The 24,892-nt window shown below is 39.0% G+C and overlaps 1 protein-coding gene across 1 annotated transcript in view; it reads right to left on the bottom strand.

The window, feature by feature from the left end:
* ANO10 (anoctamin 10) overlaps nt 1-13,154 on the bottom strand; it is a 73,416-nt gene extending 60,262 nt beyond the window's left edge. The window contains 8 exon segments of the mRNA XM_062496609.1: nt 949-1,131; nt 2,071-2,145; nt 3,605-3,660; nt 6,012-6,581; nt 8,553-8,672; nt 10,233-10,367; nt 11,782-11,964; nt 12,995-13,154. Coding sequence (XP_062352593.1) covers nt 949-1,131; nt 2,071-2,145; nt 3,605-3,660; nt 6,012-6,581; nt 8,553-8,672; nt 10,233-10,367; nt 11,782-11,964; nt 12,995-13,154 — 1,482 coding nt within the window.
* Between the last annotated feature and the right edge of the window lie 11,738 nt (nt 13,155-24,892).

The following is a 24,892-nucleotide window of genomic DNA, read 5'->3' as shown; positions in this document are numbered from 1 at the left end:
AGGCTGTCTAATTCTATCTCCCTCCAACCTTCACACAGGAACCCATTTGTACGCTTTTTAAATAGGTAAAGGTGATAGCTCTTTCTCCTTTTCCCATTTCATAGCACTTCACGCAGAAGAGAGGACTCTGATATGGTGTTAATATCAAATTTCAAACTACTAATGTCAATCTTTTACTTGAAGGTAAAAGAATATACAAGGTATCTACACATACTTCTTATTCTGTAAAAGCAAAAATCATACAGTATTAAGACACCTGTGACTGTGCTTGCAGCATCTGATCAAGCTGTCAGTCTGCCTGTGAGGCCTTAACATATACATTGATGTCCACTGTGTAAATTCCTTTAGAATTTTAAGTAATGAATTGCATGAAATCCGCTAAATACAATTAAAAATTATACTGGGTAAGAGGTGGTCAAGAACAGAACCAGGAAGACAGTGAATACCAAACCTGTGGTTTTAAGAGGCAAGAGCATCCAGGAGGAGTACTGTTTTGAAGAGCTGGTTTCTTCTGTCCTCTGTTTCTGGCCCCATCTAGACTAAGTGCTCTCTCTCAGGCTCTACTTTAACTGACGATTTAAATTAGTACCACTGCAAAATCAAACCAAAACAGAAGTAATTTCCCTCTTCCCTGTGCTAGCCTACTCACCCTGGTATTCTTCGGGCATATTACACAAATAATTCTTTCCAGTGATATGGGGTTAAGGTAGCTCCAGACAGAGCTGTTTATTCCTTTCCCTTCATTCTAGTGTTACTAGGATGCTGCACTGTATCCACTTCCTGATCCAGGATAACCTACAGCTGCATAAACAACTACCAGCAAAGCTGATGAAGCTGGAAATAAGCAGCCACACCCAAAAGCCAAACATATTCTTGTTTATCTTGGCTGATGCCTCTGTCAACTACAGCCCAGAAAAGTTTTAACTCTTTTACAGTACTACAACGTACCAAATAGGTTCCCATTTCTTTCTCCATGTTGACCTGCTCAGATAATGACAGGTCTACATCAGTTTTCTTGGAACACATGGACTTCTTTATCCTCCTGTTGTATCTCTTCTGGAGCCAGTAAGGAAGCAAGGACTCTGCAAATTGGTTGAGGATCTGCGAAGTTATCAGCAAAGTGGCCAAGCTCTTAAGATTAAAAAAAAAAAAGAATACAACTGTGATGAACCTGTGATCATTTGCAATTCTGTGAGCTCCAGTAACACTAACTATCCTATGAAAAAAAGTCCAGCCTAGCAAACCTAGCAATAGCACATGAAAAGTATAGATGATCTAGTTCCCATCCTTTGCTGTGCACTGAAAAGGACTAATTAGGAGTTAGTAGTCTAAGTATTTTGTGTATCTGGTTGTATCTTGAAAACAATGCACCATATACAACAAAGGGTAAGGCATATTTAATATAGCCAATGACAATCACAGAGCTAAAGACTGACATTTTCTCCATGTTTTTCACATCTTGATTTCACCTGAAAGTAGAGGAAATGTCACAAATGTTACGTCTCGTATAGGTACAAGTGTTTTGCTAGAGATCACTTCAGAGTAACAGAGGTTTTGAGCTAAAGTTCTTGTTGTATTGCTCATTATGTTTAAAGCAAAAATATTTTCCTTACACCAAATTTTCATGCATTTGAGTGTCAAAGTTGATTTAAAATACCAACTACAAATTATTTTTGCTTTTATTTATTCTAAGATCTTCACTGTAGTCGAATTTAATCATGACCCTATCCTCAAGAGTCTTTCATTAAGAACACTACAGAGAAGAACATCTCCTAACATAAAAGGAAATAAAGAGGAAATGAAAATTTCCCAGTCTCATCTGTGTGAGAGAATAATCAAATTTATCTGAAAACAGTTCTTCATTTACACACAGAGAAAGAATTACTCTATTCTTATGACTCTGCAATAATGTTAGGGAAACTGAAACATGGAAGCTGGATTTCTAAGAAAACATGGGTGAAATATATTAGTTGCCAAGTTTATGTTTTAGAATAACCACTGAAGTCTGTTTCAATCAATTGTTTATTTCCCTAGATTCATCAACATTCTTTAGATGTTCTTGGAACTCACCTGCCTCAAAAGCTTCATATCAAACAACACAAAGGCAATGTAGAAGAGAGATGCAAAACAATTTAAGAAGTTGAACTGCAAATAAAAATATTTGATTTAGTACTTGAGCAAAAGTTCAGATGCAGAATATCATCTAACAGCTGCCTTGATTAAATAGCTTCCATGAAGATGCAAACTGCCCATCACAGTTTTCTTCACCAATTTTAAACCTTAGGTCAGAAAAAAAACATTTTCAATATTGGTCTTACTCAGTTTTTCACTTAACAAGCTTAAAGCTTTCCTAAAGCAAAGTGTACAAAGAGAGCTACAACTGAATTATGAAATGTGGACATTAAAAATACATCACCTTCTACTTAACTTTCTTTTTTTTTGGCAACTCCTCCAGAAAACATTAGAAAAGGGATACAGTGATCTTTATTTAGAGTAGTGACTTTTTTTAAAGAAACACTTTGTCAAAATATACGCATTGGGTGATATGTCTCTCAATCTCTAAAAATGTCCCTTTATATATGTTTGTTGCAGTTTATGTTTAAACACTTCAGAAGGGTTTATGGCCATGAGAAATATTTCCTGCTTCTACAATGAGACATAATTAAAGTATTTAATCAAACTCTGAAGTTTCCTACTTGCTGTAAGTGCTGCAGCTCCTGTTTTGGACTTTTGGCCAATACAGATTATATTAGGAATGCAGAGAGTCATTCACAGACTGAGAATGAAAACTGGGGGAAACTTACACTTGACAGTTCATAATTTTTTAAAATCATTTTGCATAAATACCCTATGGGGAAAAAGAAATGGTTCTAAATTTTATGAGAAAGGCTACAGGAGGAGACAAAGCTGACATCTACAAAGCTGAGGAGACAAAGTGATATCTACAGGAGTTTTACCTCTAGAGGCTACTAATAACAGATGGGTAAAACAGAAATTTAACACCAAAAAAAAAAAAAAATCCCTACACTAAACAAACCCCAAATAAACACACACACATACAAAAATATGGTGAAAGAAAGAAAGAACTCTAAGGAAATTGAGGAAATAAAAAAGGAAGAAACTGAAATTAGCTTTTCAAAAAGAAAACAAGAAGATTAGATAAATTAAATAGATCCCCATATGCTACTGATCCCCATACTGACAGACAGGTATTTTCAGGTTGTCTGAATGTCAGTATAGGTGGAAATTAATACATGAACTTTTCAAAATATTGTTTACCATAAAATCATGCAAAAATTGAATGGACTAGTTCTCAGCTGAAGACAGGACCACACCAATTAACAGAAACATAAATGCACCATCCTAATGAAAGAACAATTAGACACAAATAAAAAGCCAACTCTCCCCTATAAAAGAAGCATCTAAAATAGTCTAGCAGTTACTGCAACCGTAACAGAAACCTTGTTTACTCTGATATTTGTGCTACTATTTGGCCTTGAGCAAAACTGTAGGTCACTGTGGTAATGCCAGGAAAGCACTAATAAAACACAGCATAAGCTGTCCTTTTAAATAATTTTAAAAGCTGCTTATATTACATACTTACCACTAAAACCTTCAGAATTAAATGATTCTGATATGAAGATTCCAGCCTGTGATTTTCTAAAACAGCAATAAAATAATTAATTAGTAAACAGCAGAAGCTCCTACCATATACTACACATTGCTATCCGAAGACTGAACAGGTACTTTTATTCCACATGAAAACTATTTATCTAATAGTTTATATTAGTCCAACACTTCAGTGATGGAAATAACTTATACTGTATCAATACCTCAATTTATGAAGCTAATCTGATCAACAGTATTATCATACATACTTTTGACTAGTATTTTTCCTGCTGCAAAATTTTCTTCTTTTATATATTTCTTACTCTGAACAGTTATTTTATAAAAGAAAAAACATCCACCGCTATTAAGACTTAATAAAACGTGTCTAGTTATTGACTGCTCTTTGGCTGAAAACCAATGCAAGACTAATGGGAATACATAATGAAAAGTAACAATACCAAATTTGATTCAAAACCAGTGAACGCTCCCAGAAATATTCTCATCTCTCTCCAAGGAATTTAGATAAGGCCCTACACTCTAAAGCAAGACTAGAGAATGTGAAGTTCAACAGATACATTACTCCTTGTAAACTGAGAATTTCAGTTCATTCAAGATAAACTGTCAGAACCTGATATTTCAGGAAGGCTGATTTACCAGAGAGGAGGAAAGGGAAGTAGATGAGAGATTTTCAATTTCTTTCTGCTGTTTTGTTCAATTGTAACTTTAAAGCCCTGGGTAAGCAGTAACTGGGAAGGCAGCACACTAGCACGTGTTGTGTCAACAAAGATGAAAGGAGACACGATCACCTGTGGACCTTGCTCAGGACAAAACAGCGGAGCTCTACTGTGACAGGAGCATCAAGTTAGGCATGACATGTGAAAACGCACTCAAGTGACTGCAATTTTTACTTTTAGCTTTTGATACAAAAACAGCTTTCATGATAAATGGGTGCAAGAGGGGTGCTTAAAATACCCCAGATTGTTTCCCATGTTTTGTCACTTTAGCTGTTCAAGTTAGATATTTTCTGAAACTATGCCAGGTGGGAGAGAAAATAGGACAACCAGATGAGCTTTTCAGCCTATTCAGAGCACGACAGCAGAAACAAACTGGATTCCACAGAAAAGGCACAAGCTGTCAAGTGTAGCAGGTTACATAAACACTGCCTCTGCTTAATATGAAACATCAGCTTAAGTCTGGATTAAAAAAACCCCATTGAGTTGCCTGTTAAAGACATTTTAGTCTATCAGGTCAACATAATTGGGTACTTCACAGAAATGCCTTTTCTTTCAGTATAGTAAAAACAGTTAAAATAGCCAACTGAGTCCTAGATACAAATTTTAAAATTTTTATTTAAATAAAAATCTTTAACAGTCATAAATGATGAAATTGCCTGTTTTTACTATCATGGATGTCAGTTGAATTTGTTGAGCAAATCATTTTGGCAAGCATAACCAACCTCTACTTCAACACCTCTTTTTAGTCTGTCTTCTGCATCAATCTCCCTTTTGCTTTATCTTTCTTCTCTTAATTTTCTGAAACTCCAGCTTTAGTAATCTGGATTCTGTCCTGCAAATCAATGCCATATGGAGCTACACAAAGCAGTTAATTCGCCATTAGTTTAATCTATTAACTTTATCTGAAAGTGACTTCACATGTCTGTAGAAGTGTTAAAATTCAAAATAAACACCAGCATTTCACTGTCCTTATTAGGACACAAAACACAAGGCCCAATCTGTTAAATAAATCACACACACACGAGGGGGGGAAAAAAGGTAATCTATTATAACATTCCTCCTCTTCTGAGAGTGCCCAGAGAAATACATTTTTACTGGGATGTGGAACCCCAGTTTTTATTATGTATGTTGTATACATAAACACTCTCATGTGACATTTAGAATGGGCTTAGATTTGGTTCTATTATCTCAGTGCCTCTGCCCTCTGCACTGATGTACATTAGACTAAAGCATAGTAAGCAAACCCAGGTTGTAAGTGCAACTTGCCAGGACAATCCTTCCTGCCATCCAGGCACCTCTGAGCTCTTATGCTCTCCCCCCACCCCTTTTGTCAGCACTATGCTGAGACAGCCAGACAGAGCTAAATCAGGGCGGGGGAGCTTCTGCACCAAAGGCAGAGAGAGGCTGAGGAGGAAGGCAGGATCACCCCTTCTGATGGCATGTCAGACTCAGACCAAATTAAACCAAATATGAAACTGCAATCTCAAAACACTCAAAATATAAGAAGTTAAAATAGCCATCTGTTTTATCCCTCAGCAAGAACCTACTCTGGGAAACCACTTTAGCATTCTGTTGAACAAGAGCTCACTGTAATATGTTCTACAAAGAAAGAAATTCTAAGTATGTGGGATTCTAACTTGAAAGAAGAAGAAGGAACAACTTTCTTACCCCACGATGTTAAAAATTCAGCAGCATACCGATAGATACGGTTCATAATTTCAATCACAATGGCATAGATGATACTGGGCACGTACAGCATCAAGCTGCTGAAGTTAGACTCGTTCTCTTTGTGATAATCCAGAGCCCACTGCTCCAAGTCAAAGTAAATCATCATCACATACAATGAGAAGTAGAGGCAAAGGCACACAAATGGTAAGGACACCAGGTAAATCCGTAACTGTCTCTTAATACTTGAGTACACTGGCTCCTCCCTCCCTGTGACAGGATTGATCCCCAGCACACCATGGAAGCCTGGTCTTGGTTCTTCAAACTGTCGTTTCATCAGCAGCGTGCCCCAGCGGTACGTCAGGATGGCGCACATCCGCTTCCAAACCTCCAGTATCACAGTGGACCACAGCAGATTGAATGTGGCAAACATCACGTATTTGTCGTAGTCTTCCCACGCAAACATGTAATAAGGAATCCCAATGACAGCCATTGGGATCAAAGCAAATGTGAAGTATTCTAAGAAGCCAAAGTAAAGAGCAATGGTTTCGCCAAAGTAGCAGCGTATGTCATCTGCAGAAAGAAATTAATCAATTAAGACTACACTTAACAGAGATGCCAGTACAGTTCCAAACTTGACCTTACATGAACTTAAAACTTTCCATTGGCCAGAATTTTTTTCTTCTAGATAGCACAATGACTATCATTGCTTTTTCTTTCTTTCTTCACCATTATTACAGAATGTCAGATGGTTATCTGAATTATTTATTTGAATGTTACATATATACCCGCATAAATATAGCATTCAAATGACAAGGAAGTCAAACAGATATCCAGAGAAAGGGGGGAAAAAAAGAAAAAACCCAACCAAAGAGAAAACATTATCTTTCTTGAAAACAGAATTGATCAATGGATGGCATGGAGGACACCTGATGTAATAAAAACTACATTTTAATAGCAAGTGACACCCAGCTTCTGAAAATTCCCACTGGCGTATGTACTCCCAGGAAACAAATTTATTTCAGCTTGTTCGGAGACAAAAAGCCCTAGTTGTGCTTTGAAAACCCTCAAGGAACTGAAGGAATAGATGGACAGGTGCATCAAAATCTTAAACATACCAGATAGAGGAGTCAGGTTGAGATACTCTCTTCATCAGAGAACTGATACATTAAATACATACTTGCTGTACCTACTAGATTTGCCTGCTCTGGTGCTACAGAAACTTAAAAGTACACTAGTAATGGGTATATTTCATAACAGATGTATTAACTCCAAGACATATCACTTCTATTACTAATTTTAAAAATAGGATTATTACTCATATAATCTAGCAGCGATTTGATACAGAAAGGCCTATCAAAAAGTTTAGAATGCTGAAATCTCTTTTTTTTTCCTGCTTGGATGACCAGATTGCTTGTATGCCACTGTTTTGTATTTACCAGCCTAAAGAAACAGCCATAGAAGCAACCTCTCAGTTGACTCTAAATACACTACCATGGTGTATTACCTCTGTAATACATTCCCACAAAAAAAACCTCACATGCAATACCAGAATATTATGGCTTACAAAACACTACAGCAGAAGTTCACAACTGCCAAACAGATAAAAATCTCTGAAAACAAGCAGGAAATGTAAACAGACAGAAGGATCAGCATTCCAACATCCCTGTCAATCAAAAGTTCATTAAGAAATATATTCAAGTGCAGGTCATTAGCATCATTTCACACTCCAACATGAAACACATCCCTAAATTAATAGATACTTAACAGGCTTCTGTGATTTACCTCAAAACTTTGTATGGCTTCAGTGTCAGTCAAAAACAAAAAAAAACCAAAACAAAACAAAAAAAAAAAAAAAAAAAACACACGCCTTTCTCACATAAACAAAAGACCAGCACACAATAAGGCTCCTAACACAATACTCTGGAGGCAGGCATTATTGAGCCAGATCTTTAACTTCCTGCAGCTCAGGAAAGAACCTCAAGCAATTGCAACACCCAGGGATTTATAATCAGGCAAGGTACCAAATGCTTATTTTCTTATTTTTATAAAGTTTACAGGTTTAGAGCTTAGAATTAACTTTCCACAACGTCAGACTAAAAATAAAATTCATTTTAAGATTATTCAGTGTCTACAATATACTCAAGTAGTGCTGGCATGCAACAGCATCCAGTCTTCATTCAGACAACGAATTTAAAACAGTTGTAAATACACTTTTGACACACCTACAACACGAAAAAGCTTTGGGAGTTCCAGACACATGGGAGTTCGTCAAGTCATTTTGAAAAAAACATTATTGGCTTGAACCATTCCTGCTTTACTGATGGCTGGGGAGAACTCATGATGTGCAGACTGCTGTTACATGGAAACTCACAGACACTGAATCTGCAGACTCTGGAACCACCAATTTTGCAAGTCTAGAACCATTTCAGTAGGTCACACAGGAAACATTAAAAGAGGAAAAACTTGCCCAAATGGTAAAAGACCAGTGGTCTAATTTCACTACTCCGGTGCATGACCACAATGCAAAGGCTGTTCACATACCTAAGGGTTGATAACCAACTTTCACTCGGCCATACCAGCTGTGACTAAGCTTTTTCAACTCTTCTCTATCATGCAGAGGGAAAATTTGAACAAGAATACCACTGGTCAATAATCTTCTCACTAGAAGAGAAAAGAAAAAAAGAGATACCTAGCATTCCTTCAAAGGACAGTGAAGTTGACAGAAGTAAACAGGTTATGTTGTGTACTTAGCAAGCCTAAAGTTCCTTTGAAATAGGTCTAGCACTCAAATCCTAAAAACATTGCCTCATGGAAATTAAAAAATTATAGACAGCAGTTATACCTATTCCTGCAAATACTGTGCTGTCCACTGGAAGACAAAGAGCAACCTTTTTACATACAATAACTACTCCACAGCTTGGCAATATAACCAGATGCAGCTTCAATAGCAAAAAATGCTGCAGGTCAGGACTGAAATGCCACGTGTAGCTTTGTGGGGATAGCCACAAAGCCATTGTTGTATTAATTACAGGAAAGATACAGAAAACCCTGAATTACAGAAAACCCTGAACCTCTGAATTATCTGTCCATACTAATTCATACATTACATCACATCTTCATTGCAAACAAACTACATATTCCACAATTTGTATTTAGCTTTGTTATGGAAAGCAATAGTACTTGTGTGGACAAAAAATTAAGAAACTGCTCTGAAGTTACAGCCATAGAAAAAAGAAAATAAATTAAAAAACAGGGAGGCACTGGACATGTGACAGTATCTTACTATTTCCCATCATCTTCTGCTTGATGTAACTAGAAAAATACCTTGGCTATATAAAATAAAATAATGTAAATAACATCTGCATTTATTTACATTTTTTGAACGACTAAGATGCAGAGATCTCCTTCTCTGATGACCAACACTAATGAATAAAGATACTGTTAATAAAAGGACATAAAATTATTAAGGTACCTTTTCCTATGACTCTGCAGCATCTCTGCCAACAAGCTACTTTCAGGTACCATAAAAATAGCACCAGCTCTCATTGCTTCTTTCTCCCATGAAAAGGAAAGGCTCTTGAAGCAAAGGGGAAGATCAGTGAAACCAAATAAATTAACTAAAACTTCCTTTCTATTATGAAATGTTTAGCTCTGGAGCACTGGTACTAATGTCAGTATTTTTGGACAGAGAGAATCCAAGTATATAATCATGTAACTTAAATAATAAATACTTCTGATGCTTATTAAAAATAATGGATAACATCAACATGTGCAAAAACTACCAAGATGAAAAGAACCTAAGGCCAGAGCTTCAGCCTCACAGAATGACTCAGGATGGAAGGCCCTCTGGAAGTAATCTGGTCCACCTTCCTGCTCAAGGTAGGTGTGGCTTAAACTGAGCTGCTCAGGGCCATGTCTAGTGAGGATTTAGAAGGCTCCCAACAGTTAACCAAAAATCTCTTTAAACCCCTGATCAAATGTTTGATTATCCTGTTGAAAAAGATACTTTGTTGATACCTATTCAGAATTTCTCGTGTTATATTGTGCATCCATTGCCTTTTGTCCTATTACTGAAGCAGTGAAAAAACAAAGTTGGTTAAAATAGTAGGACTTGAACATCTGAAGGATTTCTCTTCATTACAGGAAATTATTATTTTTTTTCACCATGAACACCATCCTACATCAACACAGTGAGTTAAAGCAACAAACTTCATTACTTACCAATTGATTTTCCTGGGTACAGCTTTGCCTGAGGATATCCAGGGATAATTTTCTCATTTTTGGCTCTCAAATTTTCAAGTTCATGTTTGATGATGTACTGACATTCTGCCATTGTAAGGAAATTATGATTGTCATCTAAATAAAAAGGAAGGTTGTATGAAATGGTGCAGCACAAGAATATAATCCTGGAAGCAAACAACTACAAAAAATTACCAGAATCAGGGAAAAAAAAATAATTGCAGCAACAAACCTGTGTCAACCCCATCAATTTACCATCATGGAAACAAGAGTCAGATTTCCTTGAGATAAAACCAATTTTTTCCCCCTTATGAATAAGAAACTATAGGAATTTCTCTAAACACACTAAGTAAGAAGCGAAAATATCAACAAGACTCTAACGTAAAGAATAAGTATAGTATTAGTTTAAGTGGGAAACCAGGAATGCTGTCAAGACAATATAGACAGCCAGGTTTCTTTTCTGGGGGACTATTTCTCTGATTGCACCTGGACAAAACTAAAATTACATTTGTGTTTTTAAAAAGAAAAAATACCAGGAAATATAGCCAAAAATAAAAATATTTGCAGCAGTTGGAAATCCAGCTAATCCTAGAGATTCTGTTAGCAGTGGAATTTGTGTCAGATTTGCATTACGAATGTAAAGGCATGAAAGAAACAGAAGTGGCACTTCTGCAACTGACAGCTCTTCCGAAGCCTTCCTAATTTCAGGAAAGCAAGGTCACAAAACTAAAGACACTGCAAGAGTTATTGCACAGCAGTGGTGTTGAGCAAAACCTCCACTGAACAACAAAACTCAAAAATTGTTTCAGATGGACCCAAGAACCTTTATATTGAAAATGTGGTGAAAGGCATCACTCAAACATGCACGTTAGAAGTATTAGCAAAACTAAACTGTGACTCTAATATTTACCTAAAGAGCAAAAGAACTGGTTCTTCCACTGCAGGGGTGTTAAATACTACTAAAAACAAGCAGCACACTTAAAAGGAAATGTTCCTTGCTTGGCGCCCCCACAAAATAAGAGGAAAAGGAACGATTCCACTAATCATGCCCAAATCCCACTGAATGAATCTGTAGTGTTAATTATTGTTTGTTTGATGTGCACATGCTACAGAGAAAAATGTTTCCATTTTTTTCAGCTAATTTTAAAATAATAAGCCTCAAAACTGGCTCACAGAAATTAAATGGCTACATTAATTCATAACACGGATTGTTAATCATAAAATCATGTTTATCAACTCTTTTTCTTGTCTTATTTTCCAAGAAAATCTTTCACACAAGAGACTACTTGTAGCATAGAAAAGCATGAAAGAAAAGACAAGTAAACAAAGCCATGTGAAAGAAACCAAAATTCATTATATGACCTGGATTTCCATAGTAAAAAAAAAGTATTGTTTTCATGGCTTGGTCTTCCACTTGCTGTTCATTGCTAGCACTCCAAGGAATAGAAAGACCACAAAAGATTTTGCAGCATAATTGCTTATAATCCTTAATCACCACTTTGCAATGACAAAGATTCCTACAATTGCTTACCTGCAAAATGTTTGAAAGTCTTTCTACTGCTGTATGTAAAAGTTCTCATGGAGTTATCACTGCATTCCTTCACCAAACCTACAGTTTCAGCTCCCAGCAACAGCCTTAAGTGGGAAGCTCCAACTAGATAAGTATTTTCAACTCCGCTTTCCGTAACCAGTGGTTTAATCAGTAGTTGTGCACCTTTAAAGTAAAGGGGGGTAAAATAAGCAAGAAAATACATTAAAATTACATCTAAAACCCCTAGCATTTTAGTGTCCAATATACTGGCCCTAGCTAACAGGAGTGCGGAAAATATCTCTTTTTAAGAGCACAAAGAGTTAAGGTTTCAACAGCACTTGACATAGGGTGTTCAGCATCTTGCAGGGTCACCTCTGATTTAGCCCTGTTTCTGTTCAAGCACTCTCAACAATGAAATGGAACAATGGGGACTGTTTGGATCTATACCCCTAAGGTTCACACCATAAAAGCAAGAAGTGCTTCTGCAAACAGTCCCACTGGTTTTAAGGAGACCAGATTTTTGAAGCTGAAACATCCCTAACTTACCTAACAGAGGCCTGAAAGCAAGTTTGTAGTCATAAATCCATCAGCAGAGAAATATTACTGACCATAAGCTATAAGCTACAACAGCCACAAATAATGATTTTTTTAAAAAAGTTTTTTTAAAAGTCCAAGGAATTTCAAATCAATTAGCCTAACTTCAATTCCCAGAAGCATACCAAAATGAGTAATGAAATACTGTCTTTGTAAGACCCTACATACTACCAAAAATATAAATAAAATCCAACATGAAGTTGTCAAGATTAAATTGCTTTCTGCTAACTTAATTTTGTTCTACAACATGGTATGAAGGCTTGGACAGGATGTGAAGTGCCTTGATTTAGGCAAGGCTTACCATGTTTCTATAAGCAACAGGAGAAACATGTCCAGACAACTGCTATCAAAACTGACATCAAAATCACATTGAAGCAAAGATTATCAGGGCTTCAGTGCAAAAAATTGAAGAATTCTAGAGTTCAACTGGCATTTGACCTTAAGCCAATGTTTTCATTAATAACAGGGTTAAGTGGGTTTAAGAAATGAAAAATGAAATTAGATTGGCAAACAATCATTATACCACAAATTCCCTGAAAACTAATTTTCTGTATGTCTTCATATTATGGTGACAGTCAATCAGATTTCAAAGTGTTACAGAAAATCATACTGTACTCACCTCCATCTGCCTTTTTGTCCACAATTCGTTTAGTGAACCATTCTATGGTTTCTTCTTTGGTGCCTTTTGCAAGTTCAATTACTACCAGGGGCCTGAAGTTGGACTCAGCAGTATCCAAAAAAGACCAGCTTTCCACCATCTCTTTCGTTTTTTCTGCCATCTCTTGAGATCTTGCTAAGCACAAAACCCAAATAAAATGCAATTCCCAAAAAACATCTGGTACAAATTTAAAAAACCACAAAACTTTACTGTAGTGAGTTACACAAATCTGTGCTTACTAAAGGCATAGGTGTGCACTTTTATGCACTTAATACTACCAGGTTGAGCAACCTCTGCAGTTGTCAAAATGCTACTGATCTCCCATGGCATTTAAGTCCTACTCTCTAGGTAGGAAAACTGTTGTAGCTATGTATAGCAAAGCAGTAATGAGAGGAAAGCAAATAAATAAAAACAAATCAATAAGGTGAAACCATCCTCAAAAACAACAGCTTGCAACTTCCACCAGTGTATCTGTCAGCAAATGAAAACATTAACAGAAACTTAGTCAAACAGGTATTTAAAAATCAATAAGCTTCTCATGGTATGAGTATGCAAACACATAATAAGGAAGAACCTTCTCAGTTAATCTTGTGAAGCTTTAACCATACCAAGGAAATTTATACCATCTTGGGTAGATGAGTAAGGCACCTGATAGGCAAATTAAACTCAAAGAACTTAAATGACTTTTTGGAACCTATAAACCAAATGTTCTGTGACAAAGTCCAGCTCTAAAGCACTGACAGCACAACTTGATGTGTAAATAATCCAAATTATTTAAGCAGGCCTTTATAGACTCGCAGACACATTTAGGCTGGAAAATGCCTTCAAGATTGATTCCAGTGCAGAACTTCCAAGTCCACCACTAAACAATGTCCCCAAGAGTCACATCTACAGAGCTTCTAAATATATTCAAGGATGGTGACTCAACTCTGGACAGCTTGTTTCAATGCCTGGCAACTCTTTCCATGATGAAATTTTTTACAGAATTTTAAATGCACAACTTGAAGCCATTTTCTCTTTGTTTCTTGGCAGACCACCCACCTTGCAACAACCTCTTTTGAGGTAGCTGCAGAGAGTGATTAGGACTCCTCTAAATGTTCTTTTCTTCAGGTTGAACAACCCTAAGCAATATTCTTTTATCTGGTTTACAAATTTTATATTAATTATTCTACAGAGATCACTGTACCATGCTTCATAAAGCAACTTAAAAATGCTGATATAAAACAATAAATCTGGTAACTAACCCACTCCATTAAAAAGAAAGTAAAGAAACCCCAACAAAATAACCTATGACAGATTTAATTTACTAAATTTGTAAGTGAGGGGAAGGTTTGGTGATTTTGGTTTGGGGGTTTTGGTATTTGGTGGGGTTTTTTTGCTATTAACTTGACTGAAGAAAGGAATTTACCCACTGCCCTTACGCAGATTCCCCACTCCTGCTAAAATACTTTATTCTAAGGAAGTTGCTCTAAGGATGCAGCTTTTATGACCATTATACTTCTGTGATTCAAGGACAAATCAGTCACCAGTATTTTATATAAATTATCCTACAAAACACAGTGATACTGTAAACATATGCATATCACAATAAGTCTATTCAATTTGTCAATTTCAACTTGCAGAAAAAAGCTTTCAAGACAAATTTCAATGGGGTTTTTGGTTCGTTTCACTTGCCTTTTCACACACACACAATTCTGCAACATACAGATTTACAGCTGTGAACCCAACTATTCACCTCTTTAAAAAATGCACTGCATTAATAAAGTATTTTTTTAAATTTCAGATGTTTATCTGCACAAACAGAATGCACCAGACAGAGAAAACCACAATCAGGGATGAGGCACTGTAACTGAGCTTGTCATCAACTAACTACACTGTCTTGACAAGTCACTGCACCCTAATGAATCAATATCCATAAATCAGGGGGTTGCTAAAATTATGCCTGGCACATTGCGTATATTGCCATTTCTAAAGAAGCCAAAGAATGAAAAGCACTAGATAACTATTAAATATTACCTACTGGATAAGAATATTGCTTTGCAGAACAGTTATCTCTCGAAAACAGCCTTTTTTAATAAACAGTGTGCTAGCTACACAGCGAACTTGGCTGGTATCATTTATTCAAAATCATTGACCTTGGCATGGTGACTGTGTAAGAATCACAGAATCATCACAGAATGAAAGAATGGTTTGGTCTGGAGGTACTTTAAAGATCAGCGAGGTCCAATTCCCCTGCCACGGGTAGGAAAACCTTTCACTAGACCAGGTTGCTCAGAGCCACATCCAACCTGGCCTTGAACACTGCCAGGGATGGGGCATCCACAACTTCTCTGGACATCCTGTTCCAGTGCCTCACCAACCTCACAGTAAAAGAATTTCTTCCCAGTATCTAATCCAAAACTACTCTCTTTCAGTTTGTTATTTTCAGCCTTATCACTACTGAAAACTACAAGAGTTGGGGCAATATTCCAAATCGTGCCTGCTTGATTTCCAAATGTATTTTCCTAACAGGTTGTCCAATGCCCAGCACAGACCCTTTGCGAGGTAACTTGGCCTCTTCTTTCATCCTACACTCCGTATGATTAGTGACAGAAGCAGAAGCACGGGGAACAACTCAAAAAGGCCCTCAAACCCCGGAGCTCCTGATCTCACGGAGAGGCTGGGTGTCGGTCACAATTAATTAGGTTGGAAAAGACCTCTGGGACCATCGACTCCAACCCATGACCAAGAACCAGCGCGTCAGCTCAGGGCAGAGGTAGCTGCAGCCCTTTTCCAGGCGTGTCGGCGCAGAGCGGGTCGGGGCCAGGCTCACCGCCCGGCCTCCACCCCTCGCCGGCCCCGGGAGCCGCCACGTCCGGGCCGTGCCCGCTCTGAGGCCCATCGCGGCTCCTTCCCACTGCCAGGCTGCGCCTCGCTCTCCTTTTTTAGGAACTCAAACACGGGGGAGGAGAGCAGCCCGGCCGGTCCCGCCGCCAGCACGGCCGGCGACTCGCTCCCTGCTCCCGGCCCGACCGCGCTCCCGGCGGCCGCCGCCCCGCGCCGCTCCGCCCGCCGCGGGCACCGCTCCGAACGCTACCGGGGCGGCGGGAGAACCGCTGCGGCTATCGCGGCCGCCCAGGCTCGGCACCGGCTCCGCGCCGAGGCGGGGTGGGCGGGAAGGGCGGACGCTCCTCCCCCGGCGGCGGCGCAGGCAGCGAGAGCCCCTCACCGCTGCGTGCCGACCGCCCACTCCCCACTCACCGCCGGTGCCGGCTCCACATCCGCAGGGCAGGGCGGGCCGGAGGCGGGCGGCGGCCGCAGGGACCGGGAGCTGCCAGGGCGGGCGGCGGGCCGGCCCGGCCCAGCGTGGCACCGCCTGCCGCTGGTCACGCCCCTCGCCGTGGCCCGGCCCGGCCCGGCCCGGCCCGGCCCGGCCCGTGTGTGCCCACCCGCCGCTTCTGCGGCCTTTCAAAATGCTCCCGTGGTTTAGAAATGCTCCCGAGTAAGTGTTTCAGCAGCGGTCGTGTGGACCGCGAGCTCTCGTTTAATCCTCTTGTTTATTTCCACCTTTTGCTGCCTGTGCTGCCTCCTGTTACAGAATCACAGAATCAACTGGGTTGGAAAAGACCATGGAGTCCAACCTATGTGTCAACCAGACCATGGCACTGAGTGCCACCTTCAGTCTATCCTTAAACACCTTCAGGGATGGGACCCCACCACCTCCATGGACAGTCCATTCCCATATTTATTCATGCATTCCATGAAGAAATTCCTCCCGGTGTCCAACCTAAACATCCCCTGTCGCAGCTTGAGACTACCTCCTCTTGTCCTGCGTTGGTTTCCTGGGACAAGAAACCAGCCCTCCCCTGGCTGCCCCCTCCTTTCAGGTGGTTATAGAGAGTGATAAGGTCACCCCTGAGCCTCCTCTTGTCCAGGCTAAACACCCCTAGCTCCCTCAGCTGCTCCTCATAGGACTTATGCTTAGATCCTTCGCCAACTCCATTGTTCTTCTCTGGACTCACTCCAGCACCTCAATGTCCTTTCTGAATTGAGGGGTCCAGAACTGGGCACAGCACTCGAGGTGTGGCCTCGCTTGTGTTAACTATAGGGGGACAATCAGTTCCCCAGTCCTGCTGGCCACACTATTCCTGATAGATGTCAGGATGCCATTGGCCTTCCTCGCCACCTGGGCACACTGCTGGCTCGTGTCCTTCTCTGGACATGGCCCAAACCTCCTCCTCGAACTTGAGTTATAAAAATTCTGCACTTCAGTTGGATCAGTCACTTTTCCAAACATTGTTTTGTACAACAAAAGAGAACATTTTTGTATTTTGATAACAAACTTTTTATAGAGAATATAGTTCCAAGAATCCATTTGTAGCTAGGAAGTGAGAAGTATGATTGTAAAGGAGTGGTGGCAGGCAAAGGATGTGGTCAGCAAAGTGTACTCCCCTGCAGGGCTTGGGGAAGACTTTTAAACATATTTTGAAATAAAATTTTGTGATTAAATTTTGATTTGTGTTTGGTAGCGAGTATAAAAAACTAGCTTTTCTATTATTTATAGCCAGTGAAGCAGTGAGAGTCTAGGGCACCATGGAAAATGGGGATATGTGAATACTTGACATTTGGATACTAGAGACTGCAGTGGAGACTAGAAGACAGACACCATCTGTATCAGATAGTTTGGGCAGAATGTCAGACTTCTTAAACTGTGTTTCAGTCTTGTCCAGCTTCCAGTGGCTTCACCATATATTATTCACCTCTGAGCATCACCTGCTGTGAAAACTCTCACTTCCTGGAGTAGCATGGCAGTAACAGAGAAGGGGGTTTAACAAAAAGGTGGGTTTAGACCTTATTTCTTGTGTTTTGCGTGTTGGATGTCTCCAGTTATGATGCATCTTACAAATATCCATAATGTCTTCATGGGCTTTGGGCCTCTGGCCTTCATGGCCTGACATCTTCAGTCTTCTAGCAGTTTACAAACAATTCTTTTAGAACTACCTTTGGCACTTCCTACATTTATGAGTTTTCAGTGGGGACTTGACATTATCTAATTACTTTAGCCCATGCAAATAGTCATTCAAAATCAATTATTTTTTGCTATCAAAATAATTTTTCTATTGGACAGGATCATCTTATGGGAATAGTGCTTGATCAGACTGTCACATTTCCTTAATGTTGTGTATCCACTAGGTGTCATATTCTTGCTATGCAATGAATGCAATGAATTATTTACTGTTAGACTCTCAGTTTCTCTCTAGAAAGTTCACATTTAGCTAGCCATGCAGTTGACACACAATGCTGTATTCACAGAAGAAAAATAGGATTGATAAGTAGATGGTGGATGTGTCTAGAAAGTAATCTACACACACATACATTGCTGGCACAGCGGAAACACTCTCACCATGATGGCAAAAAGTAAATTACTTTGAGCCAATCACAGTGTTGTACAGGCTAGAAATTTGCTCTTAAGAGGATTAGCTAATTTAAAGATGAATCAGGTATGCCCATCGTAAATTTCAAACTTCACTAGCAGTATAGCTAAATATAAGTCCCAAGCTTGTATCTGTTAGTGATTGTAGTCCAGCCTTGTGATTTTGCTAGCTGATTTAGCATTTTCTTGGTCTGACTCTGACAGGCACCATGCAGACTGCAGACATAGTAGAATGGATGAGCTGTGGTAAGGCAGGAAGAGAAAGGGGAGAAAAAGAGAGACAAAAGAAGAATCCATTAAAATTTCAAGAGTAGAGGATTTATTTCATTCTGTGGTTAACTCTCTTCTCCCTGGATTAATGACTACCACAGTACTTAACTAAATTAAGAAACCATTAACTTACTGTGAAGTGAAACTGGCTTTTACACTTGGTTGAAACTTCGACCATATTTTGTGTATAGTTCAATGGCTGGCTGAGCCCATCCAGCATCTCACTGCCACTAAAAGGATGAGATCTCATTCCCAGTCCACCATTATAATTTCCTTCTCCCCGTACCCGCATTGTCAGATCTAAGGCTCTGCCCCACACTTAAGCCAACTCCAACATTCACCAGATCCATCTCTGAGTCCATTCAGTTTACCAGCTCCATAGAAAAGCACCCACTTTTGGTTTGTTTTGTTTTGTTCCCTTTCAGTGATTTAAATAAACTCAGATAAAGGTTAAACAGCTGGCTGGCACAAGGAAAGTATCTATCCATACAGCAATGCTCATTCATTCAAATGCATAAGAGATGTATGTACAGTATGACAACCATACTTCACCAAGTCACATAATGAGATTAATATTGAATCTTATCTGAAGTAATATATCATAGCAGTCATTCTCATAAGATTTACCTTTGCCTATGTTTTGAACCATGCTGAAACACTGTGTTATCATAAAAGTAAGGAGCAACTAACAACAAAGTATCCTTTTAATTCACAAGCTAATGACATATTAGTTTGAGTGCAAAATGGATTATGAGATACCTAAAATTTAATGCTAACATTAAATTACCTTATGTTCTTAATAACAATTACATTAAAATTTTAGCAATTTAATTTTAATCAATGTGTTTCTCAGAGTAAGATACAGTGACATTTTCCCAATTTTCAGTCACATTTTTTGTCAGATTATGAAAGATCTTTCCAAAAGTGCAGTAAACATTGTGAAACTGCACTCCTGCAAATGGACAGTAAGTTATTTTTTGAGTCACACTTGGCACAATTTTTACGTTCTGACAGGAATTTTCACCTAAGTGTGTTCAGGCAGTATAAGTAGTGTTTGTGTCTAAGTATGAAAGCTTTGATTCATAAACACTGAGCAACAAAGCTGATTGATTGTAATCTGTAAGGTACAAGGGAGACACATCTCTTCCATTTCACATTGTGTCCATCTTATTAGAAACATTTAGTTTTAACTTAGGTTTCTATTTCCAAATAAGATCACTGGGGAACAAAAAGCCCTGTCCTGTCAAACAAAATGGAAACAACTTAAAAAAAGGAGGATCAGCCTGCCTAAGACAGGAAGAAGTGAGAGAAACCATTCTTAAATTATTACCCAGGAGGAGCAAGTAAAAGATAAAACATGCATAAGATGTTATTCATCATTTATATGTGAAGAAAAAAATCTAAAGTTATCGAGGCAAACAGCATCCTAGGCTGTATCAGAAATACTGCAGGATATACAGCAGTGATCTCCCCCTGAACTTTGCACTTGTCAGGCTGCACCTCAAGTCCTGTGTCCAGTTCTAAAGCCCTCATTCCAAGGAAGACATTGAGATGCTGGAGCAAGTCCAGAGAATGGCAATGAAGCTGGTGCAAGGAAGAGATCACAAGTCCTATGAGGAGCAGCTGAGGGATCAGGGATTGTTTAGCCTGGAGAAAAGGAGACTCAGAGGAGACCTTATCACTCTGCAACCACATGAAAGTAGTGTATAGCAAGGTGGCCTTTTCTCCCAGGCAACCAGTAGGACAAGAGGAAATGGCCTCAAGTTGCACCAGGGAATGTTTAGATTGGGTATGAGAAAAAATCTCTTCACTGAAAGGATTGTCAAGGCTTGGAACAGAGTGCCCAGGGAAGTGGTTGAGTCACCATGCCCAGAGGTATTTAAAAGCTGTGTAGATGTAGCACTTGGAGACATGGCTTAGTGATGGACTTTGCATTTCTGGGTAACAGTTGGACTCAATAATCTTAGAGGTCCTTTCCAACCTAAATGATTCTATATTTATTTCCTCAGTATTAGAGTAGCCTGCACAGCTGGACAATGATGAGGAAGATACATCAAGCCAAGTCATATTTATGTTTTGGGAAAGTGAACAGTCAGAAATTTTACTGTACATGAAGAAGTGTTTCAAAATTTTATCTCAGAACTTTGAAAACAGTGCATCTCTTCTGATTTTCTTTTGAGATGCATGTGTCAATGTTTAGGATGCCCCAAATGGTGAGCTAGAATCTTGGCTTACAGAACCTCCCTGATTTTGTGAAAATAACATGAATACATGTAAAAACTTCTCAGTTAGCCACTGGGGCCCAGTTAACATCATCACGATAGTGCCAGGAGCAAAAAGGCTGAATCTTACTGCATTTAGACAAAGGGAGCTATGAGGTTACTGAGGTTAAAGTGCTTCTGATTAATCTATATGTCCTTCTGTTTCTATTAGCTATCCCTTCATTGCTAAAATAATATAGTTTACTGGACTTCATCATCCACCTGCTGTGGAACAGCACCCTATATCCTATGATCACTGGTCTATTCAGAAGTAACTCATCACTAAAATTTTCAGTACATTCAGATGGACTGCCTCCATTCAGTGACTGGCATACACCACATTCTTCTCTCTCATATGGAGACTTCATCAATTATAAAGGCTGCATTTAGCATGTCCTGCAAAAACAGCAACAAACAAACAAACAAACAAAAACCCAAAAATCTGTACATTTTGTATATTTCAATTTTTAGGCAATTTTCTTTCTTTGCATATTTTCTATTATAGAGAACAGTGCCTGTAATTCCACCTACACAGAGCATACTTGGTTTATCTTTTAGTCCATGGCTAGAAAAAAATACTGCACAGTTAGTTGGTTAATTACTATGATTTACTGGATAACATATTTAACACATTCCAATAAAATGTGCAGTCTGGATTCATCAGTAGCCACGATGCCATAACTGAGGCTGTGCCTCACAGAGGCAGTCCCTGACTATACTATGTGATGCAGCCTTTCAGCCTTTTGTGTTTCTCAAACACCTGTTTTAATAATATCTCTGCCTGGATTTAGGAACTGAATGGAAATTATTCCAAAAAGCTGAAAGAGCTTGAACAAGGTTTGGGCACGTCAAGTTCAGGGATTTGTTATTCAGTAAAAGTCCTTCCAGCCACTACCTTCAAAGTGACACTCACTGAAGATAACGACACAATAAATCCCCTTACAGTCCTATGCTAAGGACTCTGAATTATGAATGGGAATTGCTGCAGGAGGGCTGAAGAAGTCAATGATTCCAGTTGTCTTTCACCTTTTGTGCCTGCATTCAGCTGTTGGACAACCACAGAATGAGGCTTTAAGGCAAACCAAAATCAGAGAGAAGGAACACTACAAGCCATTCCAAATTACATCAGATATGTACATAGTGGTTTTTATCATGATTTGTGAACTATATAATGTGTTCTTAAAGACAACTTCACAAGGGTATCTATATTTATTGTAAGTGCCACACCTCTATACAATCCTTTTTACTCTAATTTTTAAGTAACTTGAAGCATAGCTTGGGAACTGGTCTCTTATGGAGCTCTTGATTATGAAAAGTTGAGTTCTGTAGTTTTTCTAGTTGATTCTTCTCAGTGTCATAAACTGATTTCTCTAGAGAAATACATTCACTTACATAGTTAGGCAAGGGCTGTAGCACTGGCATACTGCTGGCAAAGCGATCATAGATTTGTCAGCTGTCCAACAGTTTTAAGTCTAAAGATACTGAGATCTGTTTTCCTTTCATGCAATATGCATGTTGTACTGTAAGATACATTTCCAAGTCTGCATATAATTTCTTTGTTTAACTGCTATCCCCTAGGATGAATTGTATACCTGTTTCTTTGACTGTTCTCACCATTGTTTGGAAAATGACAAAACTATAAAACTACAAAACTACAGATATTCTACTGCTATTAATTGCTATTTCTAAGGGCCCAAACTTGTCATTATTACTTATGTCAGTCTAGTTCTACATGCTACATCTAAATATTCAGATTAATATCTTCACCTTCATTTTCAGATGGCCCCAATTTCATGTAAACAGATGTTCACTCATCAGAGACTTCAAAACAGAAACAAAATTGCAGACCTTGAATAAATAACTCTTAATTTTTTATCAAAATATAAATGTGATCATTGGACTTCATAAAATTATGGCACTTGCCCCCTTAAAAACCAACAACACCAAGAAAAGAAATTAATAAACTAATGAAAATACCACCATTTGAAATATTCAGTGAAATATTTCAGCAGTCACTGAAGTAAGACTAGCTATTAAACAAAAATGGGATGAGTCAAGAGAGAAAGCCTTTTGCTGTGATCTCTTCTACAGCATACTGATGAGAAAAGTACTGACAGAACTAGGAGGTGAGCATATGCTATTGTTAAAAGACTGCATGTGCTGATCTAGTTCAGCATGTACTTTTGGAATCCAGCTAGTTCCTTGAATGCAAAGTCAGGTACAGTTTTTCAACATCTGAGTTCACGTGGGTCCCAATGCTGTCATCAAATGTTCAGAGCACAGGGTAATAAAGAGATACGATATCTTCTGGCAGTTCAGGGGAACACAAGGCACTCAAAGTGAATCTGAAAAAAATGTTTAACCTGACTTGTCTGCTATAGTCATACATTCAAAAACACCAGATACAAAATATTTGTAAAAGATATTTTATAAAATTCCAACTAATTAGAGGCTAGTGTACTATCTTTCTTAGTATCAAGTGTTTCACTTAAAACCTAGTCCTATGATTCTGTACAGAAAAACCTTGATTTTATCAAGGTCTTTGAATTTCTTTTTTATTTCTGTAGTCTATAATTCTGTAATCTGATTTGAAGCACACTCAGATATAGCAAACCTAATTTTAGGAAGAATTTATTTTAGTAAAAATCATCTCCAATCAGCAATTGGAAATGCAATGTGGTAGAAAACATAAATTCTATTTCTGTTCTCAGTTCCTTCTGAAGCAGATGTCTAGTGTTTGTCAAGAGGGAATGGCAGAGGAGTGTAGTATTTGCCCTGTTTTAAGTTGCAGAAGGGAGTGCTCCCCTGTGCTGGTACTACAGTGAAATAATCGAAGCAAAACATTAAAGAATTCTCCATTAATAATGTCAAATGTCAAGCACGAGTCAAAAAGAGATTAACAATTAATGTTGCCCTTAAAAATCTTTTGCCTGGGGAATCTGAAGTCATGTACTAAAAACAGAGAATGAAATGCAAGTTCCATTTGGAGTTTCTTCCCTTTTCAGGAAAAATGATGTTTTATTAGGCAATACATTATGTAACCAGGAGTCTGTGTTCACTTCAGATTTAATGAGGGTGTCAGGTGTCTGGGTACAGACAATCTCAGTCAGTCCAGCCTAGGTGTGAGTGGGTGTATTTAAAGCTGTATGTGAGCCACAGTGAGTCTCACTAGTACTGCATGTAAGGCTCTAGAACTCATGAGAGCATAAAGCTTTACATGTTACTGCAGTACCGGAGTGCATGGAGGCTCCAACAAAGTCAGCAGGTGAAGGCTTCTCTCTTCTGTGCAGAGCCATGCACTGCCAGCCTGGCTCTACTGAGCTGTGTGGCAAGAACACACTGCCCTGGAGGCACATAAGGTAGGCAGGCCCCAGGGGCAGGCACACACAACAGCATGAACGTGCAGTGCAGGCACAGATGTACTTTTCTTAGAGACAGCCACAGCTTCTTCTCAGGTGCCTGGGACTGGTGGCTCTGAGAGAAGCTGCAGTGCTACACTAATAGCACCAGTTCCCTGGACTACAGCAGGGAATGACCTGGTGAAGGCCAGTGTGGAGGTGTGGGAGTATTCATCCTTTGCTTTATAAAAACCACACCTGCAACAGCATGATTCTTTCTCACTTAACTGTAAGAGAACTTGACTGCTCTTCCAGACACTCTGGAAATACTGGGAAATACTGAGCGACTGTCAGCACCCATTTATGCTGTCACTCTGAAGCTGACATCTCGCTAAGAGGAGTTAGAAGTAGGGCTGGTTCTGTCCCCCAGCTGAACCAGCTTGTCTGAACTGAAATACCACCTCCAGACTAAGTGAGGTGGTTTCAGGTGTCCACAAGCAGTCCCCATGCCAGTGTAAGTGCACAGTAATGCATGCAATCGCTCAGACACCCCCCCCATGCACTTGTAAAGGACTGG

The sequence above is a fragment of the Cinclus cinclus genome, chromosome 1 (genome assembly GCF_963662255.1).
Source record: "Cinclus cinclus chromosome 1, bCinCin1.1, whole genome shotgun sequence".
In the NCBI taxonomy this organism is placed as follows: domain Eukaryota; kingdom Metazoa; phylum Chordata; class Aves; order Passeriformes; family Cinclidae; genus Cinclus; species Cinclus cinclus.
This window is presented reverse-complemented; position numbering and strand designations above follow the sequence as displayed.